Source organism: Thermobia domestica, chromosome 5 (genome assembly GCF_964235325.1).
Source record: "Thermobia domestica chromosome 5, izTheDome1.hap1.1, whole genome shotgun sequence".
Classification (NCBI taxonomy): domain Eukaryota; kingdom Metazoa; phylum Arthropoda; class Insecta; order Zygentoma; family Lepismatidae; genus Thermobia; species Thermobia domestica.
Genome location: NC_137458.1, coordinates 26503121 through 26529115, shown reverse-complemented (window position 1 = coordinate 26529115; position 25995 = coordinate 26503121). Strand labels below are relative to the sequence as shown.

General features: G+C 35.3%; 1 protein-coding gene and 1 long non-coding RNA gene across 3 annotated transcripts in view; one reads left to right on the top strand and one right to left on the bottom strand.

Annotated features, from left to right (window-relative positions):
• Positions 1 to 3478: 3478 nt before the first annotated feature.
• LOC145685800 (uncharacterized) overlaps positions 3479 to 25995 on the bottom strand; it is a 56219-nt gene continuing 33702 nt past the window's right edge. The window contains exon 4 of the long non-coding RNA XR_014131484.1: positions 3479 to 5393. This is a non-coding gene — a long non-coding RNA (uncharacterized LOC145685800). The remainder of the gene's footprint in view (positions 5394 to 25995) is intronic.
• On the top strand, positions 6985 to 25177 carry LOC145685798 (uncharacterized). 2 transcript variants are annotated; one of them, XM_081758342.1, is made up of 3 exons: positions 6985 to 7176; positions 13644 to 13762; positions 19358 to 25177. In XM_081758342.1, exons 1-3 carry the CDS (start codon positions 7000 to 7002, stop codon positions 21441 to 21443), a joined length of 2382 nt encoding a protein of 793 aa, XP_081614468.1. In that variant the 5' UTR covers positions 6985 to 6999; the 3' UTR covers positions 21444 to 25177. The 2 variants fall into 2 exon arrangements, with proteins under 2 accessions (XP_081614468.1, XP_081614469.1); XM_081758343.1 differs by lacking the exon at positions 6985 to 7176 and adding an exon at positions 8191 to 8343.

Here is a 25995-nt window from a genome sequence, read left to right as displayed (position 1 = left end):
TAGGAAGTAAAATTAGAGAAAGTAATTTAGCTATGGTGATTATTTGGAAACATCCATTCGCTCATAAACCATTGTCAGAATCACAAAGATCCGATCCAGAATTAAATCAAATCATTAAGAAAATAGAATCAGGCCAAGTAGTGGATAATTCTTTAATTACCGATAAATTGTTAATAAGGAAAACTAAAGCTGTTTCAAACCCTTATAAAATTGTAGTTCCTGAAAGTTTGAAAAGGGGTATTATGGAATACTATCATAATGAACAACTAACAGGTGGACATTCAGGAATTCGGAGAACACTAGCAAAAATACTTAAAAGGTATACTTGGTCGAAAGTAATAGAGGAGGTAAATGAGTTTGTAAAGACTTGTGAAATCTCTCAAAAGGTAAAACAGTGTAATAAAAGGAAAATGGGTGAGTTAGGATCCAAAGTCATTAGTCGTAAAGATCAGAACTGGATGTGTGATCTGGCTGGCCCTTTGCCACGATCCAAAGACTTTAAATATCTTTTGATTTGTGTAGGTAACGCATCTCGTTTCGTTATGCTAGAAAAAATATCAAATTTAAATGCTAGAATAGTTGTTGATAAACTGTATGAGCTGTTCTGTAAATATGCGTTTCCAAAGAGTTTGTCAACGGATAACGCAAGTATATTTACATCAAAAACCTTTAAGAGTTTTATGTATAGTGTTGGTATTAAACATATCAGACTTTCGCCTTATCACGCTGAGGCGAATATATCTAAAAGATTCATTAAAACTTTAAAGGCGACGCTTAGGGCTTATTATTTTAGAACGACAAGCTGATCGGGCGAAGAATAATTACGAGTTACAATATAGCTTAAATATTTGTGAACATTCGGGTTTGAAGGCAGCACCTAAGGAATTGTATTATGATCGACCGTTCAACACCCCGTTAGAAAATCTTTGGTGCGTGTCCGATCAGGATGTAAACAAGAAAGATCAAGCACAGATTTGGAAATTAGCAATAGAAAATATGAAAAGATCATGGCAAACTCGTAAGAAAATATTTGAAAAACAAAGGCAACCTATATATGTTAATGTAGGAGATTTAATATTGATTAAATCGCATGTAAAGAGTTCCCTTAGCGATAAGACAATTAAAAGCCTGGCGAATAAATGGATAGGGACCTATACTATCGAGAGGTTTCTTACGAGGAATACTGTTTTAACAGTTAATATAAATAATAAAAAGGAGTATAAGAGAGCTCATGTATCGGAAATAAAAAAATATTTAGCCAGAAGGAATCAAGATGGATCAATAAATAATGTGGGGAATGCCTAAAAGACTAGAATAAACTAGAATAGACTAAACTAGATTAGACTAGATTAAAGTAAAAAATATTTATATTTGATATATTGTTATTAATGACTTGCTTTTATATTTCCAGTTGGAATCAAATCTTATCAGAAATGTCCTAGCTAACTCGGTATTGACAGAAGCTTGGCCAAGCAGAACCCCAATTAAAAAATTATAATGGACCATGGTGACAATTAATTAAAGATTATTTAGATTGTCTAAATTGTAAAAATTTTGATGATAAATTCATGTGTAAAAATTAAAGACTGAATAGATTGAAATTTGTTAAATTTTGCACTTTTCTTGAATTTGAGAGGTAAAATATTGAGAATTGATTTGAAAGTAGTTGATTAAATAGTAAATTCAATATTTGAATGAGAGTAAATTAATTAATAATAATTTCAATTTTATACACATATATATTTGAAAAAGTATTCGGTCAGTTAAAGAATTGAAATTGGAGATTGATTAATAAGAGTAAATTGAAAAAAAATTGGCTGTTTCAAATTTTTTTTCACACAGGAGGTCAATTGTAACGTACGGTTACAAAAGAGAGAAAAAGTGTGATAATTCATGAATTTAAGAGGTATGATAATTAAAATGTATGTGTATGATATTTTTCCACAGAGGAGTTTCCAACTCTGCTAGTGTGCTGGTAGCTGAGCACGAGGGCGACTCCGCCATTCCTGTTGAATTATGGCAGCTGTGTACATCGCCAAATTGAAGAGAGGATGAATGGACTGCACGTGTATAAAAATTACATTTGTTTCGGGAATTAGTGAGATATTATTTCGGAAAAGATTATTTTGCGAGTATTTAATTTTTTTCTTTATGTTCGGTATTATTAATGTATCGTGGCGAATCGTGTTGCATTTTCTTTTTTTCTGAATTTGATCGAATCCGAGATAATGAGGGAGTTGTCGAGTAGCGTGAATGCCTGAACGTGTGAGATTAGTAAGTGTTACTTTATTTTCTTTTAAATTTTGATTCAGTTTGTATTCTTTCTTTCTTTTTCTGTCTGTCCAATGTTGTGTTGTTTTTGTGATTGGTTTGGTAGACTGGATTGAATGGAGGAGTGTGTGCGTGTGTGTGTGACACTTGCGGAACGAAGTATTGCTTTTTTTTCTTTTTTTGTCCTTTGGCTGTTGTAGAGTTTGTAAGTTGTTCGCGATTTATGTTACGACGTGCTACCGGAATATTTCTTTCAGTATTTAATGTGCATAGACGTAATTCAAGGCTCATTCATTCTTTCTCCAATTTATTTTTTTAAAAAAGAAATCCTACCACTCGGAACGTATCACCAATAATAATTTTTTTTAGAAATATTGTATTTAGTTAAGAAAATAAATTTGTTGTTAGATTTTGTTAATGGAAGTCCTAGTTTCTTTTGAACAAATAAAAATCCAATACTCTCATCCAAACTAAATGATCTACACAAACTCCAGCCTGTAACCTCTCTTCCCGTTTCTGATTCCTTGTTGTATTCCTATTTCTGAGGTCCGAGTTTAGATCAACCTTACTCTGGAATGGGGGGTGCTACTTGAGTTAGATTGGAGGAGGGAGGTTGCATCAGGGATACTCGAAATGTCCGTTCTGTCAACAAATTTTCCCAGCACCCGAAATACCATATTTTACAGATTTTCTTCTGTACTGTAACTCGTACATTTCATTTTATTTGGAACATTGATTTTTCATTTTTTGTAAGATACCGGAAAATCATCTGTGCCCTGGAAGAATCTATGATGAGAAGTCTTCGTACATGACATACACACATTAGTAAAAATGTTTCATGTTACAGAAAGGAATGCAAACATATGCCGATTCATCTGAAAAGTCTGGAATAAGAAGGCACTTTTTATGTAAACACAAAGTAGTATCTGTCCTCTTTCTCTTTTCCACTGTGAAGATAGACAACTTACTACTAAGTAAGGGTGAAAAGTACAAATCTTCTTTACTTGAGAATACATAGCATTTTAAGATATATATACTACCATACTTCCTTTCTTCTTCAATGGCGTTAATAGTGATAACTTCACCGCTTTTTGTTATGAAGCAATTATCTGGCTTGTTTATACTCATAAGGCAATCTTCGCTGTTACGCATTTTAACTGATGTGATGACACCACCACTAGAAACAACCTGTTTTTTAACTTTACGAATACTAGGAGTAACACACTTTTCCCCAACTCGTTTTGCTACCTGTTCCAAAGAATTATATGGACCACGAACCATAGTTTTAATTGTTTTCATGTAATTTTCAAAAGGAAATGCAGAATAGCTATCTAAAAGTCCAAAATTCTCAACATCTTCAACAACAAGCAATAAACTATGAAAATTATATATTAAAAGTTCTGGAGTATAATATTCTGGGATGTACCTAACAAAAGTGTCCAGGAGTTCATGTGCATAATTTCTCCATTTTTCCAGTCTGCTACTATTGCTAGCTAAAAGGTACATAGCAACATGGAAAATTACGAAATGATCAAACAAATGCTTTTGCAACAAATCTTTCAAAACTACAGGTCTAAAGTACAAAACAAATGCTCGAAACTGAGTAGCTTTCCAAGATTTAAACATTTTTATACATTGTGGTTTTCTTGAAAACTCTTTCGGAACATGCTTTGCTACTCAAAGAAGTCTATCAGAAATATTTTCTATGTCCAGAGATCGCTGGTGATCCTCGTACCGCATGTTTGTGAAGCCTAAATAAGTACTTAGAGCTGAAGCATTTTCATATTGCCAGGTCGTTCTTCCCAAATATGTACCTTCCTGTATGAATTTTTCGCAACCAAATAAAGAATTGTGAGAAACAGTACATTTTAAGAAAGCTCTAGCTGGAGCACCTGCAATAATGCAATTTATTTAAAATCTATACAATTTACCTTTAACTACGATACCATTTTGTTCTAATTCAACACATTCATCAACAAACTGTTTTAAGAAGTCATTCGAACTATTTGGTTTCGTTTCCCCGAAATAAAGTGCAATGATGAAAGGAGTCCAGTCAATAGCGTGATCTAAAATTTCTAATATAGGCCAAAAAGATTTCGTTGAACTTTTGTGTATTGGAGGCCATCCATATTCACTTACAAAGTCAAAATGTTCCTTGTATTTTCAACTGAAAGGCTCTTTTCTACTATTGGATAAAGTTTGGATTTAATGCCTGACAATGACATTTTGATTGTGTTTTCCTTGACAACAAAATAAACAAAAGATCCTCCCGAACATGATTTGATTTCGATTGTTCTCTGTGTTTGAAGAAGTGTCCTTGAATCTAGAGGCAGTCCAGGTATGTGAGGTCTCAAAATATGAAGATCTGTTGTAGCATTATTGGGAACGTTATGCTTTTTTGCCCATGATACTAAACTATTTGTTATAGAATGAGAGACTTCGTCTTCTGAACTGCTATTACTACAACTATTAATAATGGAATAATTACTACAACTGGATGAACTGCTGTCTCTCGGCAAGAAAATTTGATCACGAGTTTGGGAAACGGAACCTGATCTAATATTAACATTTTCACATTCCCTTACGGTATTACAAACATTTGTACACAAAAAGAGTTTGTCCTTTCTTAAATTCGGTAACAATGTCATTAGCGGTTGTTTCAATAATACAACGTTCATGGCGCAACGACAGATCATCACTTCGTATCCTTTTATGGGCTTCGTTGTTTATTTGCATACCTTCTCTTTCTGAGTGTAATTCTGCTATATTCCTGTGATCATCTTACAGGAAGCGACACCTATATATATATATTTCTTCTAACAGATTTCGTAAAACGAAATTGAATGTTATAACCTGTATATTGACTTACAATTGTAACAACACACTGAAACGAGTTCTTAACACACTGAAAAATTTGGTTACTTTTGGCACAATGTTATTTCTCTTACACAATAACAACGCGTTCCGTTTCAGGGTGTTGTAGCTCATCTCGACCACGACCAGTTTCTGTCTACGCGCTTCACGTCCACTATCCCTGTCTTTAACGTGGCGAAACCAGTTCTGTATTACAGAATGCACTTCACATTCAGAAGCATTCAATGCGTATGGGAACCGAACTGCACCTGAAAACAATTACAAAGAAATTAGTGTTGCGATTCTGTTAACATATCCTAAAATATATTACATGTAAAATACAATGTGAAGAAATTGATACACTCTTCAGAAAATCTCTGGAGCACTGACTTTTTAATTTGATCGGCATACTACAATCAGAAATTAAATTCTATGCTGATGGATTTTTTTTTCCTAGCTCCTATCTACTCCCTCACATACTTTTCGGGAGGCTGGGACAAATGCATCTGATTCACTGGACTAATCTCTTTGAAAAGTTTACGCCGTCTACTCTGGGAGGGTTATTTATGTAACTATAATTGTCCATTCACGGGTGGGCTTTGGTCTAGTTATTCTTAAATAACACTACCTTATTATAGGAAATTGCTGACTAATATAAAGCAACGTGTTCTTACGTGACGTTACCAATCACCGGTAGTTATTTTGCTTTTGACTCAAGATTAATTTCACAGGATTCAATTAATTTTTAATTACCGAGATTTGGATTCGCCTGGATAGTAAGAAGGTGACAAGAACGCCCTATCAATACGGTAAGATCGGGACATATGCTTGGTGCTGCTGAGGAAAACCCTGGAAAATCTCAGCTAAGATAACCTTATCCTCTTGATGCTTACTTCTGTCTTGCAGGTATGTCGAATTTATGTAAAATGATGTTCCGAAAGACGTCAGTTGCATTAATAACAGTAATAGGTATATTGAATTTTTAATTTTTTAAAGGGCTTTAAGTAGCTTTGACTCACACCGATGAAACCCATGCACACGGTGGTTCTTCACCACAAAACCTACATGGCACGGGCCGGGATAAAACCAAGGACTCTATGCACCAGAGGCGAGCGCTCTACCAATGAGCCAACGCGGCTCCAGTAAATGTACTAGAAAGAATGCTACCATAAAAACAACTACAACCTCTATAGTACAGATGGTAAAGGTAACATATTAGTCATAAACATATTTAGGAACAAGGAATAAAAAATGAATACATAACATTCATCCTGACAAGTAACTTCCAACATGAAGTAAAACGTATAGAGAAAAAGACTTCTAAAATGCAGTACATGACATTAACTTACCCTAATATAGTCGTTAATGCTGTAAGAACATTACTTCATCCTATTCCACCTAAACAACAGTAAAACGAAAAAATGTATGTTCAGCAATTTACAGTTCAGGTAAAATCATAAAGATCTGATGACGCTAATGAAACGCAACAGGCAATCAAACCACCTAAAATATGCAAACTAATTCAATTGGATCCAGTCATAACAGTAACTACTCGCATACATAGTTTACTGACAGAAATCGTAGCATGCACACCTGCGACAGATGCTTTTGTTGCATACATGCATGCGGAGTTCACTAGTAGAAGTTGGAGAGCGGTCACTACTCAAGGGTTGGAGGGCGGGACGCATATTTTTTTTTCACGCCCGAGAATCCACAACCGGAGAAATTTCGCAGTTCTGATTGGTTGAATTGTTCATACGTTGTAATTGCATTCTGTGACAGAAACGGAGTAGTGACACAACACAAATCGAATCGTTCACTTGTTGGATTGGAAGTAACTAGTGGAGCTGTGGAGGGCATAAAGCAGGAAGAATAATGTATATTCTACCTACAAATATTAATTACGTGAAATTAGAAAATAATGTAATTAGACTTTGTATAAGAGAAAGGGAAGAATGGATGTCTTGGTTTAAGGAATTTGAAACATTAAATCGACTTACTTATCGAGTTGAACGAGGAATTAACAATGATGGAAGACAAACAATATATAAGGTAAGTGAACTCCATGATTTGATTAATTATAACCCTTGTAAATCTATTCCATAATTTAGTTGCGTATATAAGCTAATGCTATATACATTTCAGACAATATCTTATAAAAGAATACATTTGAAACAGGAGTAGTTTCCAAGTTCAACAGGCGTCACATTGCAAATACTGTGCAGTGTATAAACATTGCAATGGAAAAATTTAACTGTAAGTATCGTAGTGTAATTTTCAGCGCAATAATGGTGCAGATTTGCTGTACATGTTTGTACACTTTACAAAACAAATTCGTAATAATATTTTAATAGACTAGTGTGTAAATCTAAATGGTTGTGTTCTTACCTATAAGATACGTGTCTACGTAGAAAACATTAAAAGTCGATCTTAAGCACGGATTCACCCATAAGGTAGCTAGTAAGCACAGGATACGAAGTGAAGTATCCGAAGTCAATGTACTAACTCATCACACGCTACTATAGAAATGTCCGAGAGTTGAGCGATTCATGAAATTAAGAAATTTACGCTGGTAATTTGTTACGTTACTTTGCAACACCAATCTGTAATGTCTTTAGTAACGCACAAATGCATAATTCAATACGTAAAGTAAGAGATTTTAAGCCATATACAATGTCTTGCCCCAACCTCTATGTGTTCACCGATCTTCGCTGACGCGCCTACTCCATGTTCTTATTATGTACGTACACCGAAGCCTCTTAAAGTAAATCTGTACAAAGCAATACAACCCCCCCCCCCACAGAAAATGAAAATTTAGTATTTTAAACGGGGTTCACCCGAGCAGACTCTACCAAAAACAAGATTTATAAGTTAAATACGATGTCAAACACTTTTCGTGAAAGAAGTAGAGTGTGAACATAAGTAATTTCTGTCATTAGATGATATATTGAAATGCATTTTGAGTGGGAGTGAACGTATTGTAAGTGTAACTGCCGGTATTTACTGAACCTGAAGGCGGAAGAATACAAGAATGCGAAGAAGGTGGAAATAAATGGCGGAAATGTTGTGTTCATGTTAGCAATGGACATTTGTGATGGATATAATGCAAACATACGATTTTATTACAAAGGACTATGTCATAAAGAGCGTCATATCATGAAGTTTTGGCAGCGTCATGGTATGTTGAAACGTAAAATGTACTACGCGAAGTGTGGAAAAGTAAGTAAAAATTCAAAACAAACGAAGACATATGTTTAGCAGAAGGGGGTTCTTTTCTCTAAAAAAAATGTTACAATTTTGGTAATTTCTGTTCACATTCGGTTAGTTTAAAGTAGGTTATGTTAGTGTATGTTAAATTAGTGTAGGTGTCCCGCATAATTTTCCAAAAAAAGATAGAATTTCGCTTATTTCTATAATATTAGGGAAGTTTATGTTAGTTCAGGTTAGCTTAGATTTGGTTACGTTATGTTACGTCTAAGTACTTGCATCATTCATTTCTTCTGTAAATTTTGAGTTTTTTTACGTGTTTCTGGATCCCTTGTACTAAACATACTCCCAAACGAATTTCTCCTCGCAGCGGGCCATTTGTACCCGGAAAACTAGTGAAGCCATTTTGAAAGTAAGAGTTATTACAATTATTTAACTGTTTTTAAAGTTGAAAATTATTGCGGATATTTTATGTATTTTTCCACTATGCTTTTTTTTGTGTATGCCCCCGTCGCTGACGCGCCTGCGCCCTACGGACGCACCCCCTCGCTCCGCTCGGGCTCTGACTCAGTTTATGGCGTACGTGCTTTTAGTGGCCACCTAGCACAAGTTGGTTCATGGTTTAAGCATTAGTTCTTCATTCAGTGCATGCTCTGCTAGAAGAAATCGGAAAATGCGATACATGTGTGAAAATTTTGTAGAGCCGTCTGCTCGAGTAATGCTTTAAACGTATTGAATTACGCATTTGTGCGTTACTAAAGACATTAATATAGTAAATTTTGATTGACTGAAAAACGACTAGGCCTATACGTGCAATGCACTTAAAACCCGTTTTTTTTTTTGTTTTTTTTTTGGGGGGGGGATTTAAACTTTTTTGTTTGTTTGTTTAAATAATTTGCTCTATGTATTTGTATCACTTATGGACAGAAATAAGTTTATTTCAACTTGGTGTTATTATGCAACAATCAGGTTATGCAGGAAGCGGTCACATAAGGTAAAAGCGGAATCCAAACTGCTTCTCGGCTTACATCCGACAGAAATTGTCCTCCATTTTAACTCGAAACCGGGACTAATTGGCCACAAATGCGATACCTCTGCCGACCAAAAAAACCAGGTTTAAACAAAAAAAACTTTTTTTTTTTTTTTTGTTCAATAAAAACCATGGTTTTTGCCAACCCTGCTTGTTAATATAACTATCAAGAGTCATTTCAGAAGGACTAAAGATAAACAGTTACACAAGTGAAACCATTATACAGAATTATATGTACAATTTCAAAATAGTGCAGAGTACAGAACTATTTCAGTCCAAGTTAGTTCGCTACGACTTTTATTAGTACAAGTTAAAGGAATACGACGACTTAATTTCCATGTAAGTAAGAAAAGTGAATAGAGATAAGAATTGTTTGAGTCCACTTTGGCTCTGTCCCATTTATACATAAATAGATACCAAAGATACTTCTGATTTTAATAAATGCCTCTTGTGGGGTTTGTATGACCCCCTCCTCCCAAAAAAGTACGGCATTTCGATGTATTTTGAAATGAAATTAAATCTTCAAGTTTTACATCCCACGTTTATGCCAGTTAGGCTAAAGGAGATGATGAGTGAAATGAAGAAAATGGGATGAGTTGGGAGAACCCCGAGAAAACCCACGAGCATGGTGTTTGTCCACCACAAAGTCCACACGGCGTGAGCTGGGATCGAACCAGGGACCCCAAGCACCGAAATAATATTTAGAGTTTTTCTTTGCAATTACATAACTATAATGCAATATACAACTATAAAAAATCACAAAAGAGATATTCATAAACTTATAAAGAAAAAGATGCTTTTGTAATATAATCTCTGAGTAATGAATGGGGAATTTAGATCTGAATATAATACTAATAATATACGGGAGTGAATCGTGATAACCCACAAGTGTGTATTCATCAAGATTTTACAAACATGTTTCGTTTTTTGGTTTGTGGTTTAAACCAGCCAACCCTGCGAACAAGTATTCACGGCATGTTCCCTACTGTCTTATTCTATGACTGCATACTTACGTTTATCTTTTTTTTTTTTTTCACAAAATAGTCTTTCAACATTAGCAAGTGTTTCTGAACGGTTAAAAATTCTCTATCCCATTTTAAGGATGCACACTACATTCATTAAGTAAATTATGCACCTTGTATGGTTGCATGCTTACAATCCTGAAATGGTAAAGACGCAGCATAGGTAGGCCAAAAACAGTAAATTTATTGTTAATTTGAGTGATTGCATACAAAAGAGGACTCTATTAGATATTAATTTCCACCGTCGGAAAAGTTTAGCAAAATGTATGGAAACTGTATTAACCCAGTTATGCCTGAAAAAAATTCTACTATTTATTGTTTTAATCTTTTTTATTTTAGCTCATATTATTATTTTATGACGAAAAAAGGCAAAAAAGATGATCCCCCACTTCCAGTTTCACCGGGAGGGGGTGTCCTTTAAAAAGTAACGCACTTACAGCACAGTATCCATAGAAAGTTCTTATTTCGGTTGGTGTGCCTACTAAATTACAATAATCATAATCTGATTTCCTAGTATGAAACAACTGAATGTAAGCTTTACCAATTTGATTCGGCACTCCTATGTAAATATTCATTAATCGGGAACGTTCCGTTTCAGCATTGAGTTGGGCGGTATACAGGTGGACCATTTATCTTGATACGCCTTTGTAGCTTCTAACTAATAAATATAAAACGTTGACATTTTGCACCATTAAAATATCGGCCGGGAGAACCTATTTTTGACATGCTATTCAATACTACTAGACTAACAGTGTTGCTATTTCAACAAAGTTGTAATTTATCAAACCGTAATACGTCAGTTTATTAGAAATTTTGACCCTGTTTGGCAATTTTGTAGTTTCCTGGAACTAATCCATAGAAAAATTGCTAAAAGCGAATATTTTTAGTTCTGTAGGTGCCTAAAGGAAGTTTAATCTTCATCAGGGTGGAAAAAAATCATGATTTTTTTTTAAAACATTTTTGATGATTTTTTAAAAATTTAAATCAAATCTTTCTCCTCGTATAATACAAGTCGCGAACTGAAGAAAAAGTATTAGGAATTAGTATTAAATGTTAATTATGCCATTTAAGTGAAAGTATTGGGATTGAATTTTGAATTAATCCCCAATCGTTAACCTATATCAATCCCAAACATTGTTTTTTAACAATTTTAAATTATTTTTTTTGGGGGGGGGGTGGTGTAAATTATAGACTTTCCGTCAAGCATCATTCATATTTATCCTAGGATCATGGTTCATACCACCTTCTCTTCAGAATAGAACAGCCTTTAAAACGATAACATTCACATTTTCCCTATCATGTCCCTGAAGCGGAAAATTTTGAGAGGGGATTTTTTTTTTAATTTTGATCCCCTCTGGACTCCCCCATGTTAACGCACAGATCTCAAAATCAACTGGGAAATACTAAGAGTGTACTAAATGTGTGTACAAAATTTCAAGCTTCTATCTTGAATAGTAAGGGCGGGAAAAATATTTAACAATGAGCTAAGAACATCCCCACAATACCCCAGATGACCCGGATGTAATATAGAAATTTACTCATTCTTATTTATCCTAGAATCATGATTTGTACATTATTCTCTTCGGAATAAAACAAAGTTTCAAACGGTAACATTCAAATGTCTCCATCGTGTGGGCTATCTGGGGCTGGAAAATCACGAGAAAAGGGATTTTCTGTTAAGAAATATCCCATTTTTACTTTTTATCCCTCTGTACCGCCTCTGTTTAAAGGTAAAGATTGAAACAAATTGAAAAATACTAAGGGGTGCAGTGAATGAGTGTCCAAAATTTCAAACTTCTAGACGCAAAAATAAGCCCGCGAAAAATAATATCCCCAGATTCGCGTATAAAACAGGATCTCACGTAACAGTTTCCTGAGACATACCTATTTATCCTAAGATCAAGGTTTGTACATCATTCTTTTCAGAATAGAACAGCCTTTCAGATGGTACCATTCATATGTCTCCATCTTAGGCGGGAAAATCGCGAAAAAAGCTATTTTTTGTTAAAAAAAAAATCCATTTTTTTAATATTTTTTCCCCTCTAGATCCCCCTGTTTTCACGCAGAGATCTGAAATCATCTAAAAAATACTAAGGGTGAACTGAACGAGTATGCAGAATTTGTCTTCTGAATGCAAAATGTAGGCCTGCCAAAAATAATAAAAATAGGCACAACAGAAAATATCTTTTTTTAAATATGATGTCATCACATCCTATGTCTTGACGCAGAGAGGCGTGAAAGCATATGTAACATGCTCTACAATGCCTTCGAGAAAACGAAGTAAAAATCTTTATTGGTACTTTTTTAATCGAATAATGGAGATTTTAGCCTATCACCTAAAAATAGGTGATACAATTTAAAAGGTTAAGCGTTAAGGAAAAAGTACAGCAACGCTTATCAAAGTGACACTTTTTTTTTCACAAAAGTTACTGATATTTGGCAAGGGCATATTTTTAAGGAAGTTGTAACTAGCTTGCGGTACGAAATACATAAATTTTGCCCAAAGTTATTAAAAAAAAGAAAAAAAAAAAGAAAATCGAGAGGGGATAGGACACTTCTAAATACGCCCTATTATCTGGGAACAAATATATAGACGCGCACACAAAAGAATCTTCGTCTTAAATGTCGATAGTGATTTCCCCGTTGGAATAGTTAACGATTTACAATATAAACCATATGTTAAGAAGAGAAGAAAACAGGTTTGCCCTGTTACCCCTTCAAAACGGGATTTTCCCTAATCATCCTCTGCATGACACTTGTTTTCATACAATGCTGTACATACTGTACATTTGAGTCTCATTGTATTATGATTGTCATCTTCCATAATCGAAATAACAGAACAGAAACGGGACTTTACTTATTTTCACTTTAAATTATTTCGGAATTTGATTTAAATCAACGATTTTTATTTAAAAAATCAAGTGATTTAAATCAGACTGATTTAAATCAATCCATCCTGATCTTCATGCTATTTAAATAGGATTTTTTAAATACATATCTCATGGTTTCGGTAGGCCCTAATTGAAATTGTAATAATAGGTCGAAGGGTCTGGGGGCGAAGCAGAAGCTTAACTTAATTTATTGTAGTATACATTGTGTGACATACATATGGTTTCCTACTGCAGTAACTAAATTATGCACTACAATCTCTGAACTTCAAGTAGTTTTAGTAGATTTTAATTATTGTTATAGTAATTAATAAGAACTTCAGAATGGATTTATCACATCGATTTCATTTTTTTTCTTTTTTTTCATTATAGGCAGATTATCGGTGTCATCACAACACGCATCCCAGAGATAAAAGTAAAGCTTCAGCGAAGCACACAGGATGCCCATCCCACATCAGAGTAACGATAAAGAAAGTTGGCAAGAGATGTTGGTATGTCTACTAACTTATATTTTTATAGATTATGTGATATTTAATTTATGATATCTTAATGCTGTTTATCCTAAAGTTTTCAAAAGGGCTGTACGATTTCTGTTTCCATTTGCCACTACATATCTGTTTGATAGAATGTTTTCTCACCTCGTTCTTAAGGAGAACAAATACAGGAACACTTAACATGCAGCCAGATCTGAGTCTGAAATTATCCAGTTTACTCCAGACATGCGGAAATTGACATCTCAAAAACAGCATCAGCTGTCACATTAGGTGATCGTTGAAATTTATACTTATTGGCCTACCTGGTATGATCGTAGTTTATTGAATATCCATTTACGAAGCGGGTTACTTAAGTTTCTGGCCTCAGAGTGAAAACATGACGCTAGGTGCACAGTGATAGCATTTTATCCAACATAGTTGACTTGTAAGTTGACACTCTTAATAGAACGATCCTGCAGCAATTCTATCCCATGATGATAAAACATTTTGTCGTGCGGTACAAACCACAACTCTGCAGCTGCTATGATGTCATTGTCTAAATTCAGTTCCTTTTAGGTCCATGTTAAGTTTTCGGAAAATATCATAGTCTGAGGGACCATATCTGGAGAATAGGGGATGGTCAATGATATCGAACTTCATTTTACACAGATTGTGCATTGCGATGGCTTGCTTTGTGGCAAGGAGCATTGTCTGGCAAGAAGACTGTGCGTTTGGACAGTTTTCCTCACCAGTTTTCCTTCAATGCGGTGTGTAATTTTCCAGCTATTCGCTCAATATTACCCCCTAACAATTCCCAAAATCGACATCCTTCGCTTTCTCTACGGCATTTTTTCGGCCTGGGAGACCCACTATGGCACCACTGCATAGACTAAGTTTCGATCTCGCATTCAGACAGACATATTTGCGTTTCATCAGCAGTAATAATTTGTTTAATAAAGCTGGAAGCACTTACTAAAAGAAGGCGCAAAACACTCTGCACAGTCCTGTCTTGTCCGCTTCTGATCAGCTGTGAGGAGTTTGGGTACCCACTTTGCGACGCTTTTTTAAACAAAGTTTTTCATGCACGATGTAATTCACATGTTCCACACTGATCCCAAGGGTCTCTGCAATACGTGAAAGACTAGATCGCCTGTCTGCAAGATTCGTGTCGTGCACACGATCCACAGTTTCCACGGTCACCACTATTTTTGGTCTTCCACATCTCTCATCTTCAGTGCTCCTCCAAGATTTCATTGTGCTATATGAAAGACAATCATTGGCCATTGTTTATATCAATTCATCACAGATTTTCTTCGTTCCCATATTCCTTGAGAAGAGGTATTTGGTGACTGCTCTCTTCTCACATTTGGTAAAAGAAGGGTTGTGAAAAACCCATTTTTTTAAAGCCCAGCCCAGTGGGTTTTATTGGGTTTTATTGGGCAAAATTGGGTTTTATTTGGCAATATTGGGTTTTATTAAATTTGCATATATATTTAAAGCCATATTCCTATAATCCTACTTAGAATACAATATGAACATTCATATTTTATTGTACAAATGAAACTATGAAATTCCTCGTGGGACCGCAGTGATTCACTTTCACTTGCTAATTTCATGGTGTATACTGATAGTGGAAATATTTGAACTATACTGGAATTTAATTTTGATACTGGAATTTTGATCCACATACTGGAAAAATTATGAAATATACAAATATTATCCTTCTCTTTAATCTACCCTGGATTTTTGAATTCCAAAAGTTAAGGGTAATAACAATCTTGTATTATAACTAGAATAGAATAATATACAATTATTTATACAAGTTGTAATATAAATTAATAATACATTTATATAATACAAATAATGCTCTAGGCTTACTGTATCAGACCTCCGATCAGGGTGTCTACTGGACATGAAAGTTATGAGGTGGGGTTGTCGGTCAAGAGATCATGAAAGTAGTGATATTGAGTTTCAGGTCAAGTGTCTTTTGTTGCAAGGCGCATTACCTATTGATTTTTGAAAAAATATTTTGTGAAGTCTACGAAGTGTTTGTTGATTTTTTTTTATTTTACTTTTTTTTTTTTTTTTTTTTTTTTTGTGTCGTACACAATGCAGCACAAATTTTTGTGTACGTACTTCTTTGTTTTTATATTGTATATTAAGAAGGAGGCAAGGGGATTGGCCTAAGCAGCTGTGATTTTCTCTTCCCCCCCCCACCAGATGATTGCACAGCATTACCTATTTATCGCGTTTCTTTGTCGTTTCAAGATCGAATTTCAATTTTCACAGCTGCTTAGTGAGGAGAAGGTGGCGGCCAATTTTAAAAACAGTTAATTATTTGATTTGTTATTGTAGCCTAGCCTGCTTCATATTTTAACCCTTTGGGGATCTTTTCCGGATCCCGGCTTTTTGGGCTATTTTTTAGACTTTCAGTCAAGCAGCTACTGCATCGTCACTATTTATCCTAGGATCATGGTTCATACCTCATTCTCTTCAGAATAGAGCTGACTTTCAAATGGTACAATCCGCGGCAAAAAACCTGCAACATGAGGATGTAAGTTTATTGTGAAACTACGCCTAACAGCACAGGGAATGAACATAACGTCTAAGTGGAACGAATCGCGCCAGGATAAAACTCGGCCTCCTTCCGTGCACACTTATTTTGGAGCAAAACACTTCGTCATTTCACAATAAACTTATATGCTCATGTTGCAGTTTTTTTGCCGCGTATTGTACCATTTGCATGCTCATACCATATACCAGAAGCGGGAAAGAAAATGTCAAAGTGAAAATTTCGGAGGGAAAATTTTTTTCTCGAACTTTGCCCCCCCCCTGGACCCCCCTGTGTGAACGTAGCCATCTAAAAAATACTGATAAATAGTACTTGGTATACTGAATGTGTGTGCCAAATTTCAAGTTTCTATCTTGAACAGTAAGGGCGGGAGAAATTTTATCAAGAATTCCCACAATGCCCCAAATTACCACAAAACACTTTGATCTCAGGGAAAAAGATTCCTGAAGCATCCCTAATTACCCTAGGATAATGATTCGACCGTCATTCTCTTCAGAATGGAACTGCCTTTCAGACGGTATGACTCAGGTGTCCCAATCATGTACGTGAGGCGGGAAAATCCTGAAAAACGGGATTTTGGGGGTAAAAATATCCCTTCTTCACCCCTTTGCCCTTTGGTTCCGCCCCTGTTTCAACTCACAAATCTGAAAAAAAAACCTGGTAAATACTACTCGGTGGACTGAATGTTTGTGCAAAATTTCAATCTTCTACGTGGAAAAATAAGCCCGCCAAAAAATTTTGAACATAGGCTTAGTAAATGAGAAAATAAATTTGATTTATGACGTCATCACCTATGTCTGGACGCAGGAAGGTCTGAAACCATACGTAATGTCTTCTACAATGCCTTTGGACTTGAATAAAAAAAAAAAAAAGAAAAAACGGACGAAAAAGCTCAAATAACGCAATGTACCATGAAAAACGCGTATGGTACAGTCCGCAGCAAAAAACCTGCAACATGAGCATGTAAGTTTATTGTGAAACGACGAAGTCTTTTGCTCCAAAAATAAGTGTGCAGGGGAGGACGCCGAGGTTTTTTCTGGCGTGATTCGTGCCACTAAGACGTTATGGTGATTCGTTGCGCTGTTAGGCGTAATTTCACAATAAACTTACATGCTCATGTTGCAGGTTTTTTGCTCCGGATTGTACAAATTGTACCATAAGATCCCCAAAGGGATAAATGAGGATTGATGTCAGTACTGTCAGGTATTTAGTCAGCATTTCCTCATTTCTAGTCAGTAAATTTTACCCTACAGCTAGTTTGCAGACCTGAGTATATTATGTACGGTATATAATATACTGCATCCATTGTTATGCATTTACTTACTTACATTAATGTTGCACTTATCTGTTCAGAGACAATGAGTGAAATAAGAGGAAAGACTTCTTTCAGAGATGAGTGGTTGGACAGAACAATAAATTCCAATTGGAATTTGCTTCAGAGGTTAGAAAATAAGTATGGGTATTGCTCTTTGTGGATGACAAATTTTTATATTAGCAATATGGGATTTTTTCAGTTCGATCTCATGCCGAAAGCAAAATGCATATTAAAAGAGTAAATTCTTCAAGTCTGAGCAAAAAACTGTTTCACATGGTACCTGCTAAGGCAGCAACTACAGACTCTGTTCCTGTGAATGCTGCTTCATCAACTACAACTCTGTTTCGGTGAAAACTGAACTTCGTGAAGTGCGAACTTGAGTTGTTAATAACGAACATACTTGTGTTATTGAAAACAGAATCACAACATTCAATATTTGTGTTATGCCTAGAGATACTCAACAATTTTATCATCAAACATGAAGTTATTACTGCAGAAATATTGTGGGCTATTAATCAAGTTATAACCCTTCTTTTGCTAGAAGTTTGGCATTTGTAGTGATCTTTTTAAAGTGATGTTTCTCGGCGAAATTGCGAAGCAGTTCAAGATGCACATTGACTGTGCCCACACTTTCAAAAAGAATTGACAAACGTGGTTAAAGAGTGTCCTATCATCTGTACTTCTTTTGATGAAAGTTTCAGTCCTGTCGCTCAGAAGGGTCAAATGGATATAGTTCTAGATTTTGGGACGAACAAGATATCTTATGTCCGCATTTTTAGGTCATGCTACTGCTGAGGATCATCTGATGGCATTTTTGGAAACTTGAAAGACATTGGTTTAGATACGAAAAAGATGCTGCAAGTATCAATGGACGGGCCGAATGTAAACCTCAAGTTTTTGAACGATCTGAAGAAGTACTTAGATGATTCACCTTCAGATCCAAAGCTGTTGGACTTTGGTAGTGCTTCGTGCATGCTATTCACTGTGCATATAAAACGACAAATAATAACCCCAAATGGTACATTCACAGATTTCCTGCAGATATTTCCTTCAATATCTGAATGCCGTTATAGTGCACTGAGCACCCTTAATATTCTGAAAAAGCAGAAATGCAATTTAATTTTCAGTAGTTGATATGGCTTAAAAAAAAAAAAAAGTTTGTCCACCAGCATGGAGAAGTTAATCCTTTTTCACAGACTCTTGGTGCAACGATGTAAGATTCTTATCCAAAGATGAAAGCTCCTTTGTGGCTACTGTTAGCGCGCGCGCCTTTGGCGTGGGACACCCAGGTTCGATTCCCGGCGAGAGCTCATGTGGTTCGGATTCTACGTTAATCAGTAAGTTCCGTCTCCTATAGATTCGCTGCTCAAAATCAACTCAGCTCAACTCTTATGCAAAGATGAAAATAACGGAGTGCCTTATGTGGTTTTAATCCTCGATTGGTGCAATTGGGCATTAGTGTTATAAAATCGTAATTTTACTTGATTTTCATTATATGTAATTTCTTTCTTAAATAATCTTTTATTTCTTGGGGGCTGCAGATAATTAATAGTTGTTTCAGGGTGTCAACGACATTAAAAATTTTTGGAGACGCTGATATAAATGAAACAGTTAGATACTTTCTTTGTCAGATAATTGTAAATTAGTCGTGTTTCTCGCTAAAATTTGATAGCTTTTCTTTTTAATACAATGAGTTATTTAATTGTTTTTGTTATGATTATTTCAGGTCTAAGAACATATACATGCCCAAGTATCCAACAATCGTTAGAATAATTGGTGACCACAACCATCGCACCACGGGATCTGAAGCTTTGAAATTTCGGGACCCGTCTACAGAAACAAGAAGAACTTTTTTGGAGCTTTTCAAGGCAGGTAACAGCCCATCTCAAGCAATGGAAATCCACAAGAGAACACTAATGCGGGAACACGAAGACTATGCTGTTGTCTCTGCGGATCGTTCCATTTGTCCAGACTTACAATGGGTCTATAGATTATATTATAAGGTGTTTAAAAATGAATATGGGGAGTACACGCCGAACAAAATAATGGAAAGTATTAAAAAAAAAGTGGCAGATCTAAGGTGTGAAAATCCTAGGATAAGTTTCTGCGAAGTAGACAATAATTTTATCGTTGTTCTGTGTACACCATTAATGGAGCGTGTGCACCGTCTGAAAAGTAGTGCGGACATAGCATTTATTGATAGTTCAGGTAATGCTGATAGGTTCAACTGTAGGATTTTTCTTTTAATGGTTGACACCATTGTTGGGGGATTACCGATAGGAGTAGTTGTTACAAGTTCTGAGAAAGAGGATATTTTGACTAAGGCTTTGAGTGAATATAAAAAGCTACTTACACAGTATTCTTTTGGTGGTCGTGCTCTTTCCGGGCCAAAAATATTTATCACTGATGACTGCATTGCACTGCGGAATAGTTTATCTGTGTGCTTTCCGGAAACATTGTTAATGCTTTGCATTTTTCATGTCCTTCAAGCTGTGTGGCGTTGGTTATATTGTGCCACGAACTCCATTGACAAAAGAGACAGACAAAACCTTTACAGGAGCTTTTCTAAATTGGTATACGCTTCAAGCAAAAAAGAATTTGAGGATGGTTTGGAGAAACTCTGTAGCGATAATTCATTAAAATATCCACAATACGTCTCGTACATCAAAACTCTTAGTGAAAGACGTGATGCTTGGAGCTTGTATAGCCGCAAAAGTATGATAACTCATGGAAACAATACAAATAACATTACTGAAGCAGCATTTAGAGTTTTGAAGGACAGAATTTTAATGAGGCACAGAGCTTTCAGCATCCCTCAATTACTAGATTTCTTGGTAAGAGATATGCCATCGTATTATGAACGAAAAATTATTAATGTTGCTAATGGTAGATGGGATGAGGTGCTGCAGTCACGCTACAAACCAAATCCAGAGAAGATCGAGAAGCTAGCAGTGCATTACGTAAGTGGATCATTATATAGTGTAGCATCTGCTTCCGATGAGGCGACAACGTACCTAGTTGATATGGACTTGGGAAGGTGTGATTGCATGATGGGAAGATCTGGTGCACCATGCAAACACCAACATGCAGTTTCCATAAAAGCTAACGTAACCTCAATTAATATACTTCCCCAGGATTCGAAGACCAAGGAGGAATTATATTGGGTAGCAACGGGAAAAATGGATTTGCCTCCTGATTGGTTTGGGTCTCTTACGTATAATAGCCCACGTAAAGGACAAGCCATTCTAGCATCATCTGCGGAAAGTGGCAATATAGCCAGTTCAGAGAAGAATGGTGAAGAACACGTTTCAGAACGTGCCTCAATCTCTGGTGAATTACCAATGATTGAGCACACAGCGCAACTGAAAGAGAAAGCCACAAGAGAACTTCAGGAAATTTTTGAGGATATACTGATGAAATACGATAATAATCCCGGAGAATTTCATTCTGCTATTAAAGCTTTACATCGGGCTCATAGACGTCTTATAACTGAATCCTCACTTTTGTCAGCTCTCCACTCGTATGGCAAAAAGGGATTGGGATTGTTAAAAGTATCGGCAGGACGCAGAGCAACCACCATTCCTGTACAACCCACAGCTGTCTCACGAAGGCGAACTCAGCTTCCAGGAAGAAAATGTCTTCAAACTGGACGTCCTCCTAAGTATAGTTTCACTCTCGAGCACGGATATTCTCGAAGTAAACGCTCGTTTATACATTCAAAATGTGACAGGCAGAAAGCGGCGGCTCCCCACTCTTTGTCAGAATGTATAAGTCAGAATGCGTCCTTAGGGAAATCACATGCAAAAAAATGAAAAAAATGTCGTGAAACTCACTTAAATGTAAGTTTTAATGTGCAGGTTGATAAAGGCTTACACACAGGGAAATGTTACTCAAAAAAAAAAGCAAGTTGTACTAAGACTTACTGTTAAGATACAAGTATCTTGTATTATATAGTATTATACAGGGTGTCCAATATACAATGCAACCTGGAGTTTGGGATAGTAGAACTTTTGAACCGGAAGTGGTACACAAATATTGGTTATACCAAAATAAAACACTGTTCATGCATATATTTTTAAACTAGGAAGCAACGATTGAAGTACACTAGGAACCACACAGTGTTGCCAGATGTAACCGAAGGTGTAAATCAATTTTTTTACAAGTCACGTAAATTAACTCATACGTATAGATGTTGTGTCGTTAATTTTCAGTTTGTATAGTTGGAGTAGCTTGGAAACTATGGAATGGAAAAAAGAATTTTTTAATTTCCACCGATAACTAATCGGACGAGGCCTCTGTAAGGGGTTACTAGGGAAAACGTGGTTTTCATTAATTAACATTCTGAATTGGCAACAGTGCTGATGTTTCAGTGTATTTTCGCGGATCCCAAGAGCTTCCGATATCCTTTGATCTGATTGGCCGATACAGATACGACATCACGAGTCATGACATACATATAGCACAAAGTAAACGCTAGCTGCTGTCGGGGCTGATTGGACTAGCGCAACACGCTAGTAAGGAAAATCGTTTTTGGCGTGGGTTCAAATCCTGCCTCCTGCCTAAGGAGAGTTTTTTTTAATAATTTTTAAAATTTTTTATAACACTTCTTTTGTTAAAATAATATTCAGAAAGTGATTTAACGATTACTTTTTAAAATTATCATTAAAATAAGTTTGCCCTTGTGCTATACAGATCCAAAGCAAAAGCAGCAGCAGTAGTAGTAGTAATAATAGGTGACGTCATCGGTACGTGGTCATTAAGAATGCTACTTCAGCCATGTTCTGACTGAACCTCTTGGGATCGGCGAAAATGCGATCTGTCTACATTATGCTATTTCTAAAATCAATGGAAAAGAAACTTTGAAATTATCGCGATAAAACTTTCTCACATGCACCCGGCAACACTGCTATTCATTGAATCAAAACGGGGGCACTTCTAGAATCTGCCGTGGAACTGACAATTCAGTTCGTGATGAATAGCAGTGTTGCCGGGTGCATGTACGTAAAAGTTTTATCACGATAATTTCAAAGTTTTTTTGAAAATTGTTTTGAGGAATTGCATAATGTAGACAGATCCTTAACATACCTTTTGATGCACTGAAACATCTGCACTGTTGCCAATTCAGAACGTTAATTTATGAAAACCACATTTTCCTTAGTAACCCCCTTACAGAGGCCTCATCCGATTAGTTATCGATGGAAATGAAAAATTCTTTTTTTCCATTCTATAGTTTCCAAGCTACTCCAACTATACAAACTGAAAATTAACGACACAACATCTACACGTATGAGTTATGAGTCAATTTACGTGACTTGTAAAAAAAAAAAAAAAAATGAATAAATAAATAAATAAATAAATAAATAAATTACATCTTCGGTTACATCTGGCAACACTGTGTGGTTCCTAGTGTACTTCAGTCGTTGCTTCCTAGTTTAAAAATATATGTATGAACAAGGCTTCATTTTGGTATAACCATTATTTGTGTACCGCTTCCGGTTCAAAAGTTCTACTATCCCAAACTCCGGGTTGCATTGTATATTGAACACCCAGTACTTGTATATAATATACAAGTATTATAATATACTTGTATAATATAGTATTGATATTAAAGCAAAGGAAACAGGTAAATAATAAGTGTATGCAACAGTTATCAGAGTACGTATTACAAATTCGTAAATGTGAGAGATAGAAAATATGTTTGTCAATTTATTTCAAGGTTCAATTTTATTTTCACTTCGAATACTTGTAAATTTGATTTCACCATAATCTTCGTTTGAAAACATAGTTGTAAATAAATGCGAGAATATGTAAAGATAGAATTTTCTGTGTTAGATTTAAGCATATTATATGTGCTAATGGTGGCCAAACTAACTAAGCTTAAATCATAAATGGGGGAGGGAATGATTGCACAAATGTGGCATATCAAATTAGCACTGCAATAGTTGAAAGTGAAACAATATTTGATAATTGAAATTTATCTCCTGTGGCTAATTATAACTGCCTATAACATGCTATTTATTAGTGCTAATCTAAATGATTTAGTTAGTGCTGGTTGTAGCTAATATGAAGATGATTTGCCTTACATCTTTTTTATTGTGTTAGTAGTTTATCTCAATATTTGACAGACATATTAAATAGTAACTATTCGATTTATCTGCTTTTTCCTTTTGATAAATGGAATCAGTTGTTAGGCAGTGTTCGGTTACTAACAATCGGAGAGAAATAATAATAACTATTATATTTAATCACAGTGAAAGTGCCTAACTACATTTAATACGGTAGATGCGCAAGAAGTGTTCAAACTTAATCGTCTGAAATTTACGTTCAGTATAATAGAACCTAATTTAATCACTTTTTATGTATTTCGCAAGTGTATAAACGAGCTATCATCGTAATAAACTTCACTAACTTCAATTTGCTTCCAGATGTGACGTATTCTTTCAGTAATATATCGATAGTTTCGGATATTCATGTCTTCTTACCAGTAGCATCTGATTGTACTTGTTACTTCGAAAATTATGCTGAATCTAATAAAGCGATCATCGGTCTTAACCTTGGCAATACTGTGAATACTGATGGAAGCTATTCGGTTTATTGATACGTGGTCCTCTTGTTCATTTAATTTTTGAACAATCTGATAATTTTGAAGGCTTCTTTCTTCTTCGTCAGAGCCGTTAAATATTCATTTTGCGCTTTCTGGTCTACATTCCTAGTCCTTAAATATACTGAAAAATCTACATTGTACTGAGTCAAAGATATTGTATTTCCTTTGCACTATTATCTACATTACTTAGTTGATAGAGGAACTGTAAAACAAATTCTGCACTGTCCACTGTAAAGCTGTAGACAAGGACTGCACCCCTATCCGTGTGGTTATGTTAGTCTATAAATAATTAATATGTTTGTTGTATAGCTTTGCTACAAGTCCTTTTTCCTTGATCATTGATATAGACACACACACACGTACATAACCACAGGGATAGTGTTTAGTCTTCTATAGTTTAACAAAGTGCAGTGTAGAATTTATTTCACAGTTCATCTACGAACTAATTAATGCAGATATTAATGCAAAGGAAATACAATAAGTCTAAGTGCAATGTAGATCTTTCAGTTCATCGAAGGACTAGAAATGTAGACAAGAAAGTCCAAAAAGTGTATTTATCAAGAAGAAAAATGCACTTGAAATTATCAGATTCTTCAAGCATTAAATCATCCAGAGGACCACCGAACGAGGTGAGTAGATGGTTGGTAATGTTGTATTGTATTGAATTTATCTAAGCCATTTATGTTGGATTGGTTAGTTATTTTTAAATGTTAAAAATAACTTCTTAATGTTTTAGTGTTAATCTCATTAATGTAACATATTCGTTTGTGGCACATTGAAGTAATTGGCGTTCAATTGATGTTTCTATTGTTTATTTTTGGTATACTAAGTGTAGTAAATTCTTTCCGTAAGCTTGCTACTACAAGAGAAAGTAGAGAATCGTCATAATGGAACTCACTGTAAAAAATATAGTTAATAAAATTTTTAAAAAATGTGAATAAATATACTCCTATTTTATTTATTTTTACAATCAGAATTTATTTTGTACAAAAGTTTAAAAGCAGTACTGAGATACGTACTGTCTTCCTTTTAGGCTTTCAGTGACCCAAATTTTGCATAAATCTAATTACCGAACTCCTTGAGATGAAGAAAAATACTGTCGATGTATTTTTCAAGTGTAAGTTCCAGTAGTTTTAATTTCATACAATGAGTGTGTGTCTCGAACGGATTTACATACACAAAGTAAATTATTTGTTAGTATTTTCTTGGGTAGACAGATTTATGTGTCACAACTTGGGCTACCCAAATATTTAGCTCCACTCAAAGTACGCGGAAAAGCTTCACTAAGTTTTACATACAACTAGAACTTTTTCCCCTCGTTAAACGTTCTTCGTCCTTAAGATGTTAATATTGATTATTCTAGAGAACACGTTGGAAGATAATAAATTTATTTCTATGTTGTCCACCAGAGAATTAAAGACTTAGGCCTGCTTTAGACGGAAGCACATAATGGCAGTTTCTCATTATTATTATTATTATTATTTTTCACGCCATAGCATATCTTTTTGTATTTCTTGGATACAGTGCATGCCCCATTGAGTAAGATACTTCAATACTAAGACATCTATTTATCATGGTCATACTAGGTGTAAAGATGTACCAAACGTTTAGAGGTGGACTTCTTTCTAACGATACAGTGGGGTCCTGCTAATCTGAACTAATTGGGACCGAACCCTGTTCAGATTACCCAGATTAACAATAAAATCGTGGTTTGAAGCGGGTAATCGGATCTATTGTGTTGCAATATATAGCATATAATA